This window comes from Arabidopsis thaliana, chromosome 2 (genome assembly GCF_000001735.4).
Source record: "Arabidopsis thaliana chromosome 2, partial sequence".
NCBI lineage: Eukaryota > Viridiplantae > Streptophyta > Magnoliopsida > Brassicales > Brassicaceae > Arabidopsis > Arabidopsis thaliana.
In genome coordinates, this window is record NC_003071.7 from 9,419,331 (window position 1) to 9,438,343 (window position 19,013).

At 31.5% G+C, this 19,013-nt stretch overlaps 6 protein-coding genes, 3 long non-coding RNA genes and 1 pseudogene across 11 annotated transcripts; 4 read left to right on the forward strand and 6 right to left on the reverse strand.

Annotated features, from left to right (window-relative positions):
• Nucleotides 1-909: 909 nt before the first annotated feature.
• Nucleotides 910-1,293, forward strand: AT2G22145 (ECA1 gametogenesis related family protein). The gene has a single exon (NM_001084471.2). It carries the CDS (start codon nt 990-992, stop codon nt 1,257-1,259), a length of 270 nt encoding a protein of 89 aa, NP_001077940.1. The 5' UTR covers nt 910-989; the 3' UTR covers nt 1,260-1,293.
• Nucleotides 1,294-2,352: 1,059 nt separating this feature from the next.
• AT2G22150 lies at nt 2,353-3,528 on the reverse strand (annotated as a pseudogene). Its single transcript has one exon.
• Nucleotides 3,529-4,502: 974 nt separating this feature from the next.
• Nucleotides 4,503-4,913, forward strand: AT2G22155 (ECA1 gametogenesis family protein). Its single transcript, NM_001084472.2, has one exon. It carries the CDS (start codon nt 4,539-4,541, stop codon nt 4,842-4,844), a length of 306 nt encoding a protein of 101 aa, NP_001077941.1. The 5' UTR covers nt 4,503-4,538; the 3' UTR covers nt 4,845-4,913.
• Nucleotides 4,914-5,812: 899 nt separating this feature from the next.
• Nucleotides 5,813-6,130, reverse strand: AT2G22160 (Cysteine proteinases superfamily protein; the record flags this gene model as incomplete). The annotated part of the gene is made up of 1 exon (NM_127784.1): nt 5,813-6,130. The coding sequence occupies one exon, from the start codon at nt 6,128-6,130 to the stop codon at nt 5,813-5,815; it is 318 nt and encodes a 105-aa protein (NP_179806.1).
• A 1,335-nt stretch (nt 6,131-7,465) lies between these two features.
• On the reverse strand, nt 7,466-8,840 carry PLAT2 (Lipase/lipooxygenase, PLAT/LH2 family protein). The gene is made up of 2 exons (NM_127785.4): nt 8,338-8,840; nt 7,466-8,156 (listed from the first exon to the last, which is right to left on the reverse strand). The coding sequence occupies exons 1-2, from the start codon at nt 8,410-8,412 to the stop codon at nt 7,680-7,682; spliced, it is 552 nt and encodes a 183-aa protein (NP_565527.1). The 5' UTR covers nt 8,413-8,840; the 3' UTR covers nt 7,466-7,679.
• A 572-nt stretch (nt 8,841-9,412) lies between these two features.
• Nucleotides 9,413-10,811, forward strand: AT2G22180 (hydroxyproline-rich glycoprotein family protein). The gene has a single exon (NM_127786.3). It carries the CDS (start codon nt 9,639-9,641, stop codon nt 10,512-10,514), a length of 876 nt encoding a protein of 291 aa, NP_179808.1. The 5' UTR covers nt 9,413-9,638; the 3' UTR covers nt 10,515-10,811.
• Nucleotides 10,812-11,246: 435 nt separating this feature from the next.
• Nucleotides 11,247-11,637, reverse strand: AT2G07525. The gene has a single exon (NR_140223.1). It is a non-coding gene; the product is annotated as an other RNA (long non-coding RNA).
• Nucleotides 11,638-12,420: 783 nt separating this feature from the next.
• Nucleotides 12,421-12,654, forward strand: AT2G07535. Its single transcript, NR_140224.1, has one exon. It is a non-coding gene; the product is annotated as an other RNA (long non-coding RNA).
• A 236-nt stretch (nt 12,655-12,890) lies between these two features.
• On the reverse strand, nt 12,891-13,311 carry AT2G07545. Its single transcript, NR_140225.1, has one exon. It is a non-coding gene; the product is annotated as an other RNA (long non-coding RNA).
• Nucleotides 13,312-14,285: 974 nt separating this feature from the next.
• On the reverse strand, nt 14,286-17,328 carry TPPE (Haloacid dehalogenase-like hydrolase (HAD) superfamily protein). 2 transcript variants are annotated; one of them, NM_127787.3, is made up of 12 exons: nt 17,149-17,328; nt 16,807-17,033; nt 16,580-16,720; nt 16,148-16,219; nt 15,959-16,051; nt 15,790-15,846; nt 15,556-15,657; nt 15,384-15,461; nt 15,207-15,276; nt 14,975-15,045; nt 14,772-14,864; nt 14,286-14,623 (listed from the first exon to the last, which is right to left on the reverse strand). In NM_127787.3, the coding sequence occupies exons 1-12, from the start codon at nt 17,150-17,152 to the stop codon at nt 14,567-14,569; spliced, it is 1,065 nt and encodes a 354-aa protein (NP_179809.2). In that variant the 5' UTR covers nt 17,153-17,328; the 3' UTR covers nt 14,286-14,566. The 2 variants fall into 2 exon arrangements, with proteins under 2 accessions (NP_179809.2, NP_001324118.1); NM_001335784.1 differs by having other exon boundaries at nt 14,286-14,864.
• Nucleotides 17,329-19,013: the final 1,685 nt, after the last annotated feature.

A 19,013-nucleotide genomic window follows, 5' to 3' on the forward strand; every position in this document is an offset into this window, starting at 1 on the left:
GAATCTTCTGAATATTTATAATTTAATTAATTTTAATTGTTTTATATATTTTGAAATATTTTTATTTACAAAAGTATTGGTAATATCTGATTAGAAAAAATAAAGGTAGTTTATATATTAATATCTTTGTTAACATATAATTTTCATGTCTATATATTAAAAACAAAGATATTTGTATATAATACTAATAGTTAATTTTGTGAATAATCTAATAAAGGATGGACAATGATTTAAGTTGGTTGAGAATTTGTCTGGTTGTAACACGTCAGCATGACATCTCTGTAAATACCACGGTAGCTAAAAGTTATTCTTTAAGTGTGTTTTTCTATTAATATAATTCATTTTTACCCATTCCTCAGTTCGGACATTGTAATGTCCTCTTTACGTGAAATGTTTATTCATCAGAAGTTCAACATAAAATATCTTGCAAAATTATTTGATTGAAGATGATTTTCCATGAAGAAATGATGTCGTGCATGTTGATTGAAGAAATATATAAGGAAATGTATACACAAAGAGTTATACTTTGAAAAGAAGAGTAAAATATGAATATATCATAGCAAAAAAAAAAATCTACAACAATTAAATTAAAAGATATGTTATCCTAGATATAGGATCATATCTATATCTAATTAAAAACATGCATGCCTTAATACACATAATCACTTATATAGTTATATTCTATATGATCTTCAAATTGGGTAGCAATTAATATGTTACTGAATTATGCTTATTTTTCTGACTAGGTGAAATGCAGAAGAAGAAGAACTACTAATTTACGTAAATCAAAATCCAAAAATTCTATTTAACAAAATAAAATAAAAATCTAACCATTCTATTCAAAACATATGGTAATGAACAACCATAAAAAGCTGACATAATTAGCATCATCATCAACAACATAAGTGTCACAAACTAAATTCATTTAATTGGTTTATAATTTGATAAAGCAAATCGCATCTAAGACAGTGAAGACAACTTTTCTGCTCATGGTTCTTGCTTTTTTGATAACTTGGTCATGTTCTAGTGCTCAACCGATAGATCCTAACGCATGTTGGCAGACGATTAAACACCCACCACATGAATGTCTCGAGAGCATAAAGAGGATTTTCCACGGACATGTCCATGGGATCAAGAAAGAATGTTGCGAAACCGTAAGTACAATTTCTGATTTATGTTGGCCAATCATCTTCCCGAGCATGCCTTACATTCGCTTTCTATTGAAGGGTATTTGCACTGTCAAATACTCATTGCATTGAAGTGCCAATTTGAAGAGTATTTGCTTCATTTTTATATTATTAAGAATGACAATATTTATCTATTTTAATACTTGTCAAATGTATTCTACATATAATTATCTTACATATTTTTGTTGAATGAATTTAAAATCTGTGTTTTTTTTTTCATATAATAAAAGTACAACGAATGAAGGCGGTTAAAGATTGTTTGGCTCTAGTGAAAATTTCATCAACTAATGTCATCACATCAATTTGTTTTCGGAATGCCCCTTTCAATTAAACTCATTTCTACAATAAAGCTATCTCAAGATCAACATTACATACACAAAGAGAAACGAAATCACCATTACAAACACACTGATAAAATCAAACACAATTAATAAGGTATGAATGAAATACATGAAACCCTATGGACGGAAGTCGATTTCTTTGACAAAGAGGAGATATACACATGCGACGAAAGCATTGATGTTTGGGAATGATATGGCGGATAAATCGCAAACTCTAAAGCCCCAAATTCATGAAACGAGGTTGTTTGGTCTAGTTACTATGTTTCCTTTCTCGAGAAATTTAAATGGACATGCCATTGTTTTAAAATGATTTAATTATGTCATTGCGTTAATTTTGATTATATATATTACGTGTCATTTGATTAAGCATGTTTACATGGTAACGTAAGGTTCAGTGTACACTTGATTTCGAATCAAATCCCTCTTTTTCATTATACATATTTGGGGTTACTATTGATACCAAATGAGAAACTATAGATTTTCAACTCAAAATCTATCAGCAATGAGTTTATTGTTATATGCATGTCTCTTATATATCACTGAAAATGCAAGAGTACTTTGGTTTTGGGATATTATCCCTAACATGCCTCTTCAAAATGATGATAATTCTACCCATTTATTTCGATAGAACCTTATTATAGAGGATCATTCCCGGTAGGACAAAACTCTTTATTAAAACTCCAAAGCTCTTACAGAAACAAATGTGGTCACATTATGAATGGAACTAGCAAAATGAAACCCAAAGCTGAAAACAGGAAAGAGCTAGAAACTCCTCAATTATTATTTAGGACATTATATTGAACCATATCCTAATAAAAAACATCTAAGGTGGAGTCTGTGTTTTAGAGAAGCCAATGAACTCGACTTCAACCTTGAGCGCATCTTCCACCACTAAACCTTTAGATGCATTTTTAAGATCTGCAAATGGTACAAACTTCTCGAAACCCCATCCATTATTATTAGCTGTTGCATTAGGCCATCCATCCACTGTCCATCAAAAAAATATATGAATCAATCAAAAGTTTTAGTTGTTAACAAAATTAAAGGAAATATAAATAGGGAGAGCACACTGACCTAGCTTCTCCACGTGGTTGGATCGGATTTGGTCAAGAACTCTTAGCTTGGCTCGAACATAAGCCTTTTCATTAGACTCGCTCAACAAATAGACTGACGATGAATTGCCCTTTACAAAACCATCTCCATTTGGATATACCTTCAATACCCTATATCATTAACATTACTTATTAACACATTGACGTAAAGATACCGTAGTGTTTGTGTATATATCTATATGTTATGGAGAGAAGAGAGAGATTCACCAGCTACTTCCTCCAGAAGAAAAAAGGGCGGATGTGTAAGAGTCACTATAGAGAGTTGAAAATCTGTTGAGTTTCCATGTGTAAATGGGATCTTTGATGTTTTCTTCAAAGGAGAAAACTTCCCATTCATTCAAGGTTTGAGCAACGAAGATGTCAATTCCAAACACACACTGTTCTCCATCGAAAATGTATCCGGTTGTCAGCGTTGAGAACACCGATGTGGGTTGAAATTACGGCACTCCGTATTCAGGTTTGAATAAATGAAACCTCCTTGCCTCAGTTTGTACAACAACATTCATTTATAATAGATGTTCAGTTAAGTACTGGACCCAAAAGATAGTTACCATGCATGATACTTTATTTTTTCTGATTGATCAGAACGTTTGGTTAATAGTAAATGTGACATAGCATATCATTATTGTCCAAACATAGCAATAAACTGGAAATGAAGATCTTTTTTTTTTTGACAGCCTCGAAATGAAAATCTGCTAGCACTGAAACAACACTTTTCTAACCGGGTGGGGGGCAATAGGTTACATTACATACCTTGGTAGGTATAGTATTTGTCGTAGATTCTGTTGTAGACGAAGAACTTGACCTCTGCGTACACATCCTTTGGATTGGAGATGAGAGTTGAGTTATCGATTCTTGCGTAAAGCGAAACGTATCCAGTAGCGCCATCTTGTTTGTTTGCCTGGCTGCTCTATTCCGACCATTTATATGTGAATTTTTGTTATTTTTTGCCTAAGTGATTGAATAAAGCAACAATTATATATATATATATATATATATAAAAGATTTTCTTTGATGAAGATCATGGTTTGCTTTCCTTAATTAGCCAGCAGGTTTGATCCACGTTTGCCGACTAATTTTCTTCTTCCGTGACTGACATCTAACATCTATGGTGGATCCTCCTTGTTTAGTTGTAATTCGAGATGGGTTTTGTTTGTATAGATCCAACACGTCGTCAATATAGAAAATTACACCTGAAGAAACATTAAACTTAAATATCAAAGAGTATTTTTTTGTAACATAACAACTAGTTTTAAGTTCTCATTACGTATATAACTAAAAGATGTGCATGGAACAAATAAGATTTAAATGTAAATTTTTTTGCAGTCTAAACTTAAATTTAACAATTCTTATGTTGATCATCTTCAAATTAAAATGTTTTTCTTGTTTTGAAGTTCTGAAAAATTGATTAATTATTAACATTTTATGAAAAATAGTTGATGAGGTGATATTGTATATCTAGGATTATATATAAATAAATCTAGTCATCATTAGTAATTCTCTAATTTATTTGGCACAAAATTTACAAAAACGTTCAGGTGGCACTCTCTAGTTGGCGAAATGCTTAATTACTTTGGTAATATATATATGATACGTAAATGTATTTTGTAGTGAGTGTATTATATGTCCACGTACACAAAATTAAGTGACATTGTTGAAAAGGCTATCTTTTATAAAGGAAATGATCATGAATTTGAATGGCATATATACCAAGATATATGGAACTCTATTATCATATCTGCTAGGTGAAATGAGCAAACGAAAATCTACCAATTTGAATAAACTCATATCTCTAGTCATTCTACCAAAACAAAGTATAAAAAGCTCCACCATCATTAACATATTACAAAAAAAAAACTAAACAATTTTTTGGGTTTTTTAATTTAATTATAGAAAAAATGGAATCTAAGACGATGAAGATTATAATTTTTCTTATGGTTTTTGTTTTTGCAATGACTTGGTCTCCTTCGAGTGCTCAACCAACGGATCCGGAGGGGTGTTTTAAGGCGTTTAAAAGCACATCAAGAGGATGTCTCGAAAGCATAAAAGGAATTTTACATGGACATGTCCATGGGATCAAGAAAGAATGTTGTGAAACCGTTAGTATAGTTTCTGATATGTGTTGGCCAATAATTTTCCCAAGCATGCCTTACATTCGTTTTGTATTAAAGGGTATTTGTACTATTAAATACTCTTTGCATTGAGGCATTTGAGGATTCGTTATGTTTAATAAGTGAGAATAAAAGACCATCTATGATAATAAAATATGAACAATTCTTACATTCACCTCTTCTCTAATAACCAATTAAAAGTTGACATGTCATCTATTTAAAATAACAAATAAAATAAATCATTAATAATTCAAAACTGAATTAATTGTAAAGCCCACTAAGTCTCTTCCTAAATCCAAACTAACGAAAATAAAACTAAACCCTAATTCTCACTTTATAAGGCATTAACTCTAACCTTATTTATAGTTTTTCTCTATTCTTCTTCCCACACATACAAAAAAGATTAGTTTTATCGGAGGAAGGATATCATTATCATTGTTTCCACACAATTTGAATATAAGTCAAAATACTTATTTATATGTGCATCAAAATTTCTTAGTTTTTTTTTTTATTTTGGTGATTTTGTTGTACTAAAGTTCAAATAATGGCATCTGTGGAAAGAAAATACTAAGGATAAATAAGGTAAATATTAATTTAATTAATTTATTTAAATTCTAAAAAGGAAAATACATTATTAATTAAGAAAATGACCAATCAAAATAAACATATAAGATTTTGATATCTAACTTAGCATATTAATTTATTATTAATCATATATTTTTCTTTTCATCTTTACATGATTCTATTTTTGTGAAACAAATAAATCTTCATATAAAGAAAAGCTAGATTTTTTTCTGCATATGTCATTATTTGAATTTTGAAAAACGAATCGAAATTGTTCAATCTATGATAGAAAACTTGTAATGGGTCAAAAATTCAGACTTGAGTAATATATTTGTTTTAAACAAAAATAAATTTAACAAAAACTCCGACTGAGTAACGAGTTATAATTTGAATATTTTATATACTGCAATAAACTTTTTAATAATTTACTTTAGAACATTTAAAGATAGTCTTACTTTACTTGATATTTTTAAATAATATCATTATTAAAACGTTTCTTAGGACTTCTTACTACACGTTGGTCCTTGATCTTTGACATTGGTGACGGCTCCTTTCTCTCTCCAATCCAAGGAATCTGGTGCTTGAGTCATATTCTCGTAGAAGAACGGTTTGGAGTCGAGTATTTTCTTGTGATCACTCATATCAAAACATGTGTGAGCGTTGACAAACTCGACGTCGGTCAAGTTTGCAAACTTGTTGAGCTTGAGCTTGTACGGTTTTCTCTCCTTGTTGGTTTTGACAATATATTCTGCATTTTTTTTAAATACATCGAAACTACTTTCTGTTTGGTGGATGGGCACAAGATAGTGGCCCATCCACCTCTTGTACAACTTTTCCAGACCCTCATCACTTTTTAGCTTTGTCTCATTGTATTTGTTCCATGAGCTTTTAGCTCTAGAATGAGAAGAGTAAACATAAGAATAATTAAGATATGCTTAGTCATTTTGTTTGATTTCTTCTTTTTGATTGTTTTTAGTGCGAGAGTTAAGTAGACAAACGAACACATTCATATATACTTGGTGGATCAAACTTTTTTCTTAATTGCACTGAATGTGTGCATGTGATCGTTAACACAAAAATAGACAATTATATAGTTAATGCTTTAACCTTAAATTAGTTTTTGTCTCAACGAAATTATTAGCCTATCATCTTTTTACGTACCAGTTAAGTCCAAAGAGGTATGAGAAATGAGATGAACATGCGATCATTAACTGTTTCGATGTATTTGAAGATTTTTATGATGAAACAATGTTTTCTCGTCTTTGAAAGCAATATCTTCAAAGTCTTACGCGGCAATTCAAATAAGTCTGTTATTACTTTGTTGCATCGAATCATGTGATCGTTAGTTTAAAGGATTATCACTAGGTTCACTACTTTATCATTTTCTTCATTGTAGTTTATATGACATTTAATTTTCTGTCAATTAATATGATTGAATAAAACCATTTTAATCTGTTTCTTCTAATTTTTATGAGAATCATAAATTCTTTCTTTTTAGACAGTTACTATTATTAAGAAAGAAAAAAACATGTTCTAGGGGGATGGAGATTAGACATAAATATTTTGACCTTAACGAAGTCTTTGTAAATAAATATTATACAATCAGTAATTATCTTTTAAAGGCATATTGTCTATTTATTTTATGTCTAGCTTGTATATTGCTTTGTGGTTCTATAGATTATGTGTGCAGGGATGATCTTTTTCAATTTTCATTGAGGAACTTATTGCTCACACCTTCTTTTATAGATTTAAAAGACGATTAGGAGCATAGTGAGATTTATATGGTGCCTTAGGAGGAATTTTAAAGTCATTCATTTGATAATGGTTTTCAGTTATTAGTATGACCCAAAGAAATGTTCCGTTTCAACCAAATGTCACTTAATTAGGAGGTTTAGGCCAATACCAATTAATGTCGTTGATGTTTCTTACAAAATTGTAAGTTTCTTGTTGACTTTTTGAACATGCACAAAAATGATTAAAATTGTGAAGATCCACTCTGTATTAAATGTTTAAAATTACATCGAAAAATGTGAAAAGGGCCCATCTTTTATACTATTTGGCAAAGTTTTGATTAATCATAAGGTTGTAGCTTTGAACGTTTATTTGTGAAAATAAAACGAAACAAAGAAACTATATCAACCAGTAATTATCTTTTTTTCTTTTTAATATGATCAGTAATTATCTTTTAATTTCATCACACGAAAAACTTAATAATGTTTGATAAAAATCTCACAAACAACAAAGAACGGAACTTTTATTCGATCGAATCATTTTCATTATTGCCATCACACGTTCACAAGACAACAAAGAACAACTCTCCAAGTTACACACACACATACACATTTGACATTTCATTCACTACTCTCACACGATCCAAGAGAGAGTCTTCCGGATCTCAGACCCGACCCGACCGACACTTTCCCTAAGCGAAACTGGACAGTTATTCCGAACAGCACTGAGCTCATACGGCGATGTATCGGACGCAAGCCATTGCTCAACATCAAAGCTTTGGTACGAGCACTTTGCATGAACTCCGGCTGTCGTGACTTCCACGTAGTTAACATACCAACCGTGGTGGTCACCGGAGCCGTCAGAGGTCAGATTTAATGAACAGACTGGGCTCGGAAGACATGGTGCTTTCCCACTGAAAATGTCGAGATTACCCCTCTCGTAGTAGTTGTAACCTGGTCCCATTAAACCACCCCATGCTTCTAGGTTTCGGATCCCGATGTAGTCTCCGTATTTGTCGTAGACTCTAGCGCTTATGATCGAATCTGTACCGGCTTTGAAGGTTGATCCGGTTCTAAGGAAGAATGTGTAGACACAATCTGCTTCATCGTCCTGTGAAATCAAGAAAGTCATTTTTTTAAATGGGAAGAAACAGAAGTTTGTAGTCTAATAGTTTAAACTAATGTCATTGATGTTGTGTCATTATATACATATTCAAATCTGGTTAATGTGTGTGTCTAGTTCTAGACAAAATCATATATGAGAGGAAGCAAGTCAGATTTGGAAAACTTACGGCTAATGCGACAGCGGAGACGGTGGCGATGACGAGGAGGAGTGAGAGGAAGAGGACGTCACGGCGAGGCATCATCGGTGATATGGATGTATAAGAAAGAGAGATCTAGTCTATGGAAATATTAATAGAAATGTTGAAAATGCTAAAGTATATGAGAGTTTAGATTTCAATGATTTAATTATCGTCTGTTTTGGGAGTTGCGTATGAAGATGACGTGGTCGTTTTTGGTCCGTTGGAATGAGTAAGAAATAAGAATAAAAATACTTAAGGATCCTATAAGCACGTCGTTAACTCGGCGGACAGGTCGGCATGGGTTGTCAGATTTCGAAAAAAATTGCATATTTTTTTTTGTCACAAACGCAAATCTTCGTGAGATACAATACAAATGCACTTCATTTTTCGCCAATTAGAATGTAATGTAACAGTTTCCAGTGTAATGCTCGCAACATAACATGTTTCACGTGGATTGGGGCCGGGGAAGAATTAGAGAAACATTAATTTTTGTTTTTGCTTTTTGAAAGAAAACTTTCGACCATATGAAGGTAAGATTTCCTTTAATTTCCTTGATATTTTCATGTACATATGTTTGATTTATAAATGAAAATTAAGTGATTGTGTGTTTTTCAAAGAAAGAAAAATGAAATAAATTTTGGATAGTATTGTCAGCGAAGCAGCAACAAGGCCCACAAACATAATTTTGAATGGCCGGTTGCTGCGGATTAATGTGTGTAAATACATACATTCCGTTCATGTCAATCCCAACGTATATTCGTATATATGCATTTTTCGCTTTCTAAAGAAACAGAAGTTGCAAGAGAATTGAAATAAAAAACACTTTAATGAAAATTTGGTCCAGAAATACCACCCAAAAATGGTTTTAGTTCGAAACGTACAAAATAAAATAAGACTCGTTCATGATAAACATTACCAATATGTGCTAACCTTTTTAAGATTTTACTCATGTATGTCTTATATGCATATATAATTTATGTTAGAAAATCGATATCTTGTAAACAAAAAGTAACAACTTCGTTGATCATCATCAAATGCCATAATACTATATTATATGAGTTCTGTAATATAGTTTTCTAAATAACAGAAAAAGGGAAATTTAAGGTGAGCTGGCTAACTCTAAATAGCAAAATCTTCTCAAAACCAACCAAAAGTTTGAGTCATGCAACAACAACCACTTACTTTTCCCATGCAAACCCTAATTTTCGCATCCTCTCTTAATTCTCTCTCTTTCGTCTTCTCTGTAGACCAATCTCCACCACACATCTCGTAACTCCCACCTTTCTCCGATGGAGGGGCCACGGCGTCCTCCTTCCGCCACCGCCCCTGACTCTGACGATGACAAACCCGATGATCCTCCGTCCGTTTGGCACCGTCCAACCTCTAGCCTCCCCGCATTGCCATCTTTAGATCCTCCATCGCACGGTTCACACCATTGGCGTAATCATTCTCTTAATCTGTCTCCACTCCCAACGACATCTTCTCCGCCTCTTCCTCCTCCGGATTCAATCCCTGAGTTAGAGACGTACGTTGTCCAAGTCCCGAGAGATCAAGTCTATTGGACCCCTCCTCCGGAACATGCAAAATACGTCGAGAAACGCAGCAAGAACCCGGAGAAAAACAAAAAGAAAGGGTGTTCTAAACGTCTTTTGTGGTTCTTCATTATCTTGGTCATTTTCGGATTCTTACTCGGTGCAATCATTCTCATCCTCCATTTCGCTTTCAACCCCACTCTTCCTGTTTTCGCGGTCGAGAGATTGACCGTAAATCCTAGTAATTTTGAGGTCACATTAAGAGCCGAGAATCCAACGTCTAACATGGGAGTACGCTACATGATGGAAAAGAACGGGGTCGTTTCCTTAACGTACAAGAATAAGAGCCTGGGGAGCGGGAAATTTCCGGGGTTGTCCCAGGCCGCATCTGGATCCGACAAGGTCAATGTGAAGCTTAATGGGTCGACCAAGAACGCAGTTGTACAACCTCGTGGATCGAAGCAACCGGTTGTTCTGATGCTGAATATGGAGCTGAAGGCTGAGTATGAAGCAGGGCCGGTCAAACGGAACAAGGAAGTGGTGGTGACTTGTGATGTTAAGGTTAAGGGACTATTAGATGCGAAGAAGGTTGAGATTGTGTCGGAGAATTGTGAGAGTGAGTTCAAGAACTGACACTCGCTCTATATATATTTTATATATAACATGATTGTGTCGTTAGAGTTAACAATGTGCTTAATTAATTCATACTTTCTATGTAATGTTCAATTGTTCATTTTTTTTCCCTAATGTCTTTGTTTTTACTCTATATTGTTGAGCGACAAAAGAAAACGTGAACAAGAAGAACACAATAGAGTGAGCGTCTTTTTTTTTTTTTAAATGTACCTTTGCTTTTACAAATAAATTTAGTTTAGCCCAGATTACAAATAAACAGACTAGTCAGAACTTCTTAAAAACAGAAGATATAATTGGGCCTAAATGCAAAAGTAACATTTCACCTCCTAAGATTTTTCCTAGACCAAGTGTGTACAAGCAATACTCCGAAAACTTGATGGGATCATTCCCTCTTTTTTTTTTCTTTTTTTTTTTATCATTCTCTTTTTGATAAGATCATTCTCATTTCTCAGTGTTGTTAGTTTTATTATAGAAATGTAACTTACATTTTGGGAATAAGTGCCGTCTGTACATTTCTATTAGTTTAACTTTCTCTTTTTCTGTTGGAATGTAAAATTTAGCTTCAACAAAGATATTTATATTTTAATTAATAGAGAATTTCAAAAGTTTGAAAGAAAAGATAGACTTTTAAAAGAATGAAGATTGAAAAGAAACAAATAGACTTTTAGAAGAATGGAAGTTGAAAAGAAACAATCTTGATCAGTACTTCTTCCTTCGAGCCAACATCTAATGAGGTCGTGAAGACAAGTCATATTAAAATATAGGTGCGAGGAGACCCGATCTGTTATTTTGTCGATCACTAGAGCTGACGGTTTACTGTTTCGTACGGTAAAAATTGAATATAGTCATTACACTATCGCTCACAACAAACATAAGAGATAGAAGCTGAGAATTTTGATAGTGCCATTGACGAGGTGGGGTTGCATATGCATCCAATCAGGAGTGAGATGCGAGCTTAGTAGAGGACCACCAACTTAAGGCCACGTTTTGAAGGAGAAAGGACTCATAAAAATATATGATCTTTGGCTTCGTCGAATTCGCCATAGTCCATAGAGGTACTTGTCTGCGAATGCAACTACCCGTTTAGAGGCGAATGTGTTAATAAACGGAAATGCTTTGCGAGAATCTGGCCTCACCATCTTATTGTTCAATAAGTGGAATGTATTAATAAGAAAATACAAATTATGAAAGTTTATACAAAAATATTTTTATATTTCACCGCAGATTTCAAAATGCAATGTTCTTTTTTTTTTGTGCGCTAGTTATTTTAAATATACTTGATTATTTTAAAAAATCGAATATACATAAAGAATCATTTATTCTATACCCCTACCATCTACCAAGAAAAGGTTGAGTGGTCATTTTCGCGAAACCACAGTGGAGAAACAATAATTGTGTATAAAGATATTCCACTAGAAAGTGAAACAAATAGGTCCAATTATTTATTAAGGGCACCTTTGGACCATTTTCACAGTCCTAATTATGACAACAATATTGTTATCTTCTAGCAAGAATATAAAAAGACAAATTTTATAGTTTATTATAAAATGAATTCTTCATTTCGGGTAAAGGTTGGATATATAAAATTGTATAGAAACCAGTAATAATAGTTAGGATATCAAAGAACTATTTGATGTATGATGTTTTGCAAGACACTATATTCATTTATTCTATTTTTTTTTGTGAGCGTACCAAACAAATCAAATTAAATACTATTTTATGTATGATGTTTTGCAAGAGACTATATCATTCTAAACTAACTAGCTAATATTGAATTTCACACATTTTGGGATGAGCGCAGTATCCAACTCTATTTAATGCTTTAAAATTTAAACATTTGCAATCTTGATGTAAAATACAAACATTCTTTTATCATATAATTCCACATGGTCGGTTGGTTGGAACGCACGCCTAGGCCTCACTCTTATTTGTGTTTCTCTCTTTTCCTTCACACCACTACATTCGAAAGTTCCGATACAAAAGAAAATTTCCTTTTTTGTTACTTTAAATTTTGGTGTCTAAAAAAGTTGACTATCCAATCAAAAGACATTTAGAGTTTGCCAAAAGATTTTTGTTTTTAGTCCACCTTTTAGACATGTCACAGAAAATTATTATTCAAGTGAAGGGATTGGTGATCAATGTTTTTGCTCCCTATAATTTGGGCATCTAAGTCACATGCATCCCCATGTTACCAAGTAGTTTGGAACATCTCACAGATCAACATATACATTCATTTACTGAGTCAATACATTTAAAATTACATATAGTTTTAGGCTTTCTATGGCACTAGATAATTGAGTCAAATCAAGTTTTGTTAGAACCGTCTGATTTACTTGAATCTTCTCTCTCTATATATATAAACAAATATAGAAAAATAAAGAACGGAAGAGACATTAGACCATCCTTATTGCAAGTCTCTTACTATAAATCTTAGGTATAATATATAATCAAAATAATATGTGAATAGTTTAGAAAAAGTCCTTAGCTAAGAGATAAAAGAAGGTTTAAGAACTTCAAACCATTACAAAAACTCTTAGCTATAATTTTTTCAATAATACAATTCATAAAATAGTTAAGAGATAAAATTAAGAGTCTACCATTAAGGTTGCTCTTAGGTGATTGGTTTCTCATTGAATACATTAAGGATCCTTCCATTTGATGTTATTGACAAGTTCACCATGGCCAAGCAGAACAAAGAGAACAACAGCACTCAAGTTACATTGTTAATTATTGATGTCAGTGAATGGAGACGATGGTGATAGCAAGACCTACGAGGCATATGTGTACCAGCCGCCCTGGCGTGATACTCCCTTGGTTCTTAACTATTTTGAATTTGCCAATTAGTCAATGTTGGCTCTCCCAATTCCCTTAATCAATTGTACAAAAATACATTATTTCTCAATTCATTTTTAAGTGATTATTTATTTTTAAATATTTTAGCGGATATAGGATGATGAACACACACTTTATATTAATTAAGTAATATATATTTGGTTTTTCTAAATTAAAATCATAGTATATGCAGAAAAAGTTATTAAGTTTTTGTATGCAGTAACATCGCATTTTAAGGTATATTTTTAAATCTTTATTAAAATCTTTCAAAATTAATAAGAATCAAATCCACAAATTGTTTTCAATAAGAGTACATTTTAAAGTAGATTTTTAAATTATTAGTTCGATAACACTGAATTTCGTTTGATTTTTTAAAATCTATGATTGAATAACATATGATTTATAAATTTTTACATCTATATATACATTTTTGCAGCCATTTTGTGAAATAAATCTTGTAGTTGAGACTTATTTACAATGGCTGCCACTGGATTTTAATGTTTGTTTTTGATAATTAGAAAAAAATCTTTGAATTAAATATGTGACATTTAACAATCTTCCTTAAATCTCTCCACATTAACTACACGATTAGTTACTAAAATAAAACTTCCAAAATATTTAATATCATTAAACCACAGAGATATTTGATAGCATTTAATTACTACAAAATTACAAAATATTTAGATAATAATTTATGAACATATCATAAATAAGATCAGCATTAATAAAATAAATGGTTTTTTTACGGGACGGGTTTGACAGGACGTTACTTAATAACAATTGTAATTATAAAATAAAAATATTTTATAGATATATACAATTTACAAACTTGTATGTATACTAACTTTAAAAAATAAATTGTTCCCGCAGTGTACCGCGGGTTAAAATCTAGTAAATAACTTAAAATCTTAGATTGAATACATCTCTTTTGGTTGTGATATTTTTCAAAAATCCTCATTATTGTATATCTTTGTTTTTATTTCAAAAATACAAGGAATTTTTATACATGGGATAATTTAAAATTTGAACATTGCATGGATAGCAACAAACGACTAGTCAGAAAACCAAAGTTTAATAAAAGGAACATGAACCTCAATATTTGTCTTCTTGTTATATTAATAAACTTATTCTCGTTCTCTTATACGTTAGAATCTTTACCAATACTACATAGTAAAAAGAAAAAAGAAAAAGAACAAGTTTCTCCTGTACTTGTAAACTCTTCATGCCCCACACCTTGACTGTTTCCATTCCACCAAACGTTCTAAAAAAACCATAACCTATAAAACGTAGAAAATAAGAGACTTTTTTTTATAAGAAATCTACATCAAAAACAAAAATTCACCAGTTTGACAAAAAAACAAACATAAATTCACCTTAGTACACTAAAACATTATGTGTTGTGTATATAGAGTGACAAAAGATTACCTCATCTGGCTCTTGCAAAGAATAAGAAGCATTAGTCTCCTTTGCGTATTTGGACACAAGAATTCCAAGACCTTGTTTTTTGTCTCTCAGTATCTGTTACAATGTCACTTTAATCAGTATTTATATAATCATTAATCTATACTATTTATATATGTTAATTTAACGAGACATTATGAATATAGAATATGTGTATCAGTGTATACCTTAAAGGCGTCTTCGTCGGTACGATCATCTCCAATATATATAGGAAAAACATCGGTACAATTATCATATCCTACACATGGTATAAATGTTAATTTCGATTAGTGAAAACTAATTAGAAATTTCAACTTTTAAAATCAAAACCAAAACCAAAAGTAATGTAATGTAAGCCACCATTATATGTAATTTTATTATGATCAATATATTGATAATTGGGAATGAATCAAGATTTACCTAGTGATTCTAACAAAAACTCGAGTGCTTTGCCTTTATCCCACTTAATGATTGGACGAATCTCCAATACCTGAAATTAAACCAGACCAGAAAAAGTAAATAATCATGATGAAAAAGTAAAATCTTAGTTGAGATATTGACTATTTCAAATTATTAGTATTTCTGTAAAAAAATTACTTTTCTTCCTTGGGTAAGCATGAGCTTGGGGTAATTCTTCAAGACTGATCGAACTTGATGGGCCAAGTCACTCCATTTCTGAAAATTTATATATTAGTTGCTTGGTTATGTTTAAATTACGTATGTTATTACTGTATGGTCAATCTAATATAAGCAAATGATCCATATATACATTTTCTTCTACGCATCGAAAGTGAACAGACGCACAAAATTTGTTGTTCTCAACTTTCGCTCCTGGAATCGATTGAGTGTTCTCGACTAGTTTTTTATAAACCTATAAACATAATGAAAGACAAAATATTAAATAAGTATAGCTATATTTATATCTATGTGAAAAAAAACTATCATAATAAAATTTTATATTTAATAAAAGAAGACATCATGATTGATTGGAGTAGAATGTGACCTCGTTTATCACCGGGAGGAATTCAGTTGCGGGTTGACAAAGAAGAGACTGATTTTCCTGAATTTTATCTTAAAAATGAGAAAAATGGAGGTAAAAAGAAAAATATTTATGTTTCATAATACACAGTTTATGTTTTTTCTTGGCAAAAATAATTTTTATGTATTCATACTTTCTTGTATTTAGATCCTTGCTCTGGTCCTTTGATGTCCATGCCATGACTTCCAGCGTAGTATAACTCAGTTAATTTCACAAAACTAGAAACCTGAAACATAATCAAATAAAATAATAATTAAAATAAATTTTACTTTTATTAAATAATTAAAATGAAATTTAAAAATGTATGGTACCCTACTGCTACCTTCTCTCTGCATCTCCCACTAACTATGGCTGTTGGAAAACACTTTGCAAGTTTCCTCACAGTATTTCGCATCTGAAAAAATAATTCAATCACAAAGAATATTTAGCAAAGGTTAACTGCACTAAATATTCAATTAAAACAAAAACAAAACTGCACAAATTGACAATCAACATTTATGTTTATATATGTAGATGATTTAGATATATAACAATATATAAATAACACCTTATTAAAGATAAAATCTTAAGTAGGCAACTAAGTGTATTTTACAAATGAAAAAAAAAAACATAACCATTTACTTAATTAACTCTCACAATATGGTAAAATTCCAAAAAAAAAAAAAAAGAACACAACATGATTATCTACCAAGCTAACCTAGAACATCTATAAGATTTATCTTATATATGTTCAAAATTTTGAAAAAAAAACTACCTTCTTGGACATGAAAGCTCGATCAGGATCATCAACAATGGGAGAGAGAGTACCATCATAATCAAGAAACATAACTATTTGTTTTCCTTCAGATTTATGAAGTATTTCTTCGAACATGTTCAAAGCAGATGGATGTTCCTTCTGCAAAATTTGTAATTCTCTCGTTTAATAATTTTTTGAAATAAAAGATTAAAACAAACAAAACAGAGGAAGCAAGAAGACATTACAATCCAACAAGATTGGCTATTGAAGGATTTAGGGCGAGTAGGAGAACAAGCTCTCATAGAATCAACCCATGATCTTATCAGTCCTCCTCCGCTGTTGATCTGAAAATCATGAAGAACTTTCGTCGTTGGTGACGTGTCTCCGTCGTCTCCTCCGACATATAAAACCTCCGAGTTTGAGATGGCCTTTGTCTCCAACATTTTAGTAATATTTTCTTCGATGAATCTAACTGAAATTATAAGATTAAAACAGAGATGATAACAGATCAGTAACACGTATATAATTTTGTGTGTGTTTTAAAGATAGACATATGTAAGTGACCATTGCAAGAAACAAGAAATTACCCATTTTAGGATATTAATCAAAATGTAAAATGAAGTTATAATTTTGATGGAAATGAGAGTGAATGTGGGTTGTTAACTAAGGGTATGGACTGATTTTATAGTGGCAAACTTGCAATTAAAAAAAAAAGAAAAGTAAAATCAGATATTGTGTGTGTCCGAGTCGAAACCATTGAGTGCGAGTTCCACTATACTTCCTTGTTGGCTTCCTTTGGATATCTTTTGGTTATTTGGCGTTGGAGCGTTCCCATCAAGCGCCACGTGGTCCCTTCCAATTTGATCATGCTGACAAAAGAATATTGAGATATTTGTTTTTGGTAATTAATCAAATGTTTTCTTTGTTTGGTCCACTGGTCCATATACTAACCTCTTGTAAGAAAGTGAAGTCGAACTTTACTGCTGAAGAGAAGAACTTGAGGGCCAATGATCTATTATTGTCTATGACGCGTTAATGGATTTAACTATATGCAATGCATCATGCATGCAACACATAAGATGGTGAATTCTAAAATAGAGAAACTTTACTTATAGCATCTTTAGATCTATATAGAAAAATATTACTGCCTCCTAATATCATTAAATTTCGGAAGCCCATGTTTGTAAGATAGAAATCTTGTATAGTGCTCTTTTATATCATCTTGGTGCAAGGTAATGGGAGTTTGAAACATGAGTATATAAATCTCCTTTTTTTTTCCCAACAATTCACATTCACATGCTTGCTTCTTTGTTTTTACACTTTTTTGGTTTGAACCATTTACAATTTAATATTATTGAAACTTTGCAAAAGGAAAAAGTATGATAAAACTATGACGGTAAAAAAAACAAAAACAATCCTAGTGTTAGTTATTTGTTATTCTATAAACAATTTTTTTTTTTTTAAGTTTATTAAGACTTGCGATATATTATGCACGGATTTGTTTCAGCAATATATATATATATATATATATATATATAATCACCATATTTTATTTGATCTTTATTTATAAAACATGCAATTTTATAATGAGACAAAGTATCGCCAAACCAAAATCGAACACGTTTTGTTCTTATTAGGTTTCACTGCTAGCTGTTGTAGTTTAATAAGCGCCACATGGCTAAGGTAGTTAACAGCTTTCTACTGATCAGTCAGCGTCTAGTACATTTAGTCCAAAAGAAAACAATTAAGCAAATTCCCATAATAGTGTTTTTTGAAAAAAAATCTCATAATGTAGTTTTTGTGTGTTAGGGAAAAAAAAAATTTGATTAATTGAGATTTGAGGTAAACGCATCATATTCTTGAGTTCGTGATCACGAGATCCTGACTCTTCAGATATTTTTATCCACATATATGATGAATGATGATGTCGACACTACTTTCTTTTAATGTTTGTTTACTTTTTCGTCACAACTAATATTGTAAAGATTTTGGTGGTGATATATGCAAGTCACTTCGTTTATTTCGCAGTGAAATCAGATTATACTATGTTTCACATAATATTTTGGAAAAATTATGTTACATGTTGTATAATTAAATAGAAGACAAAGAGAAATCTCACATGTTCACATGCATGTGTGGATATGCCATTTTTTCTGATGCAGATATTACAACTTAATCTCAAATGTTTTGCTAGCTTGTTTTATAATAATAAAAATAAGTTTTAGTAATTTTTTTGTTGGTCAAGTTTTTTGAACGATAGCTCAAACGATATCTTAGACTTGATTTGCATGCACATCAAATTTTATGTTGCCTTAATAAAGAATCAATTACGGATTTATCAAATTTTTAATGGCATCAGTGGATTTTGATTTTTAAAAGAATTTATGAATTTTGCTTCTTTTAAAAATATAAAAATATGATTTAATATGTATTTTATTCGTTATATTTATGT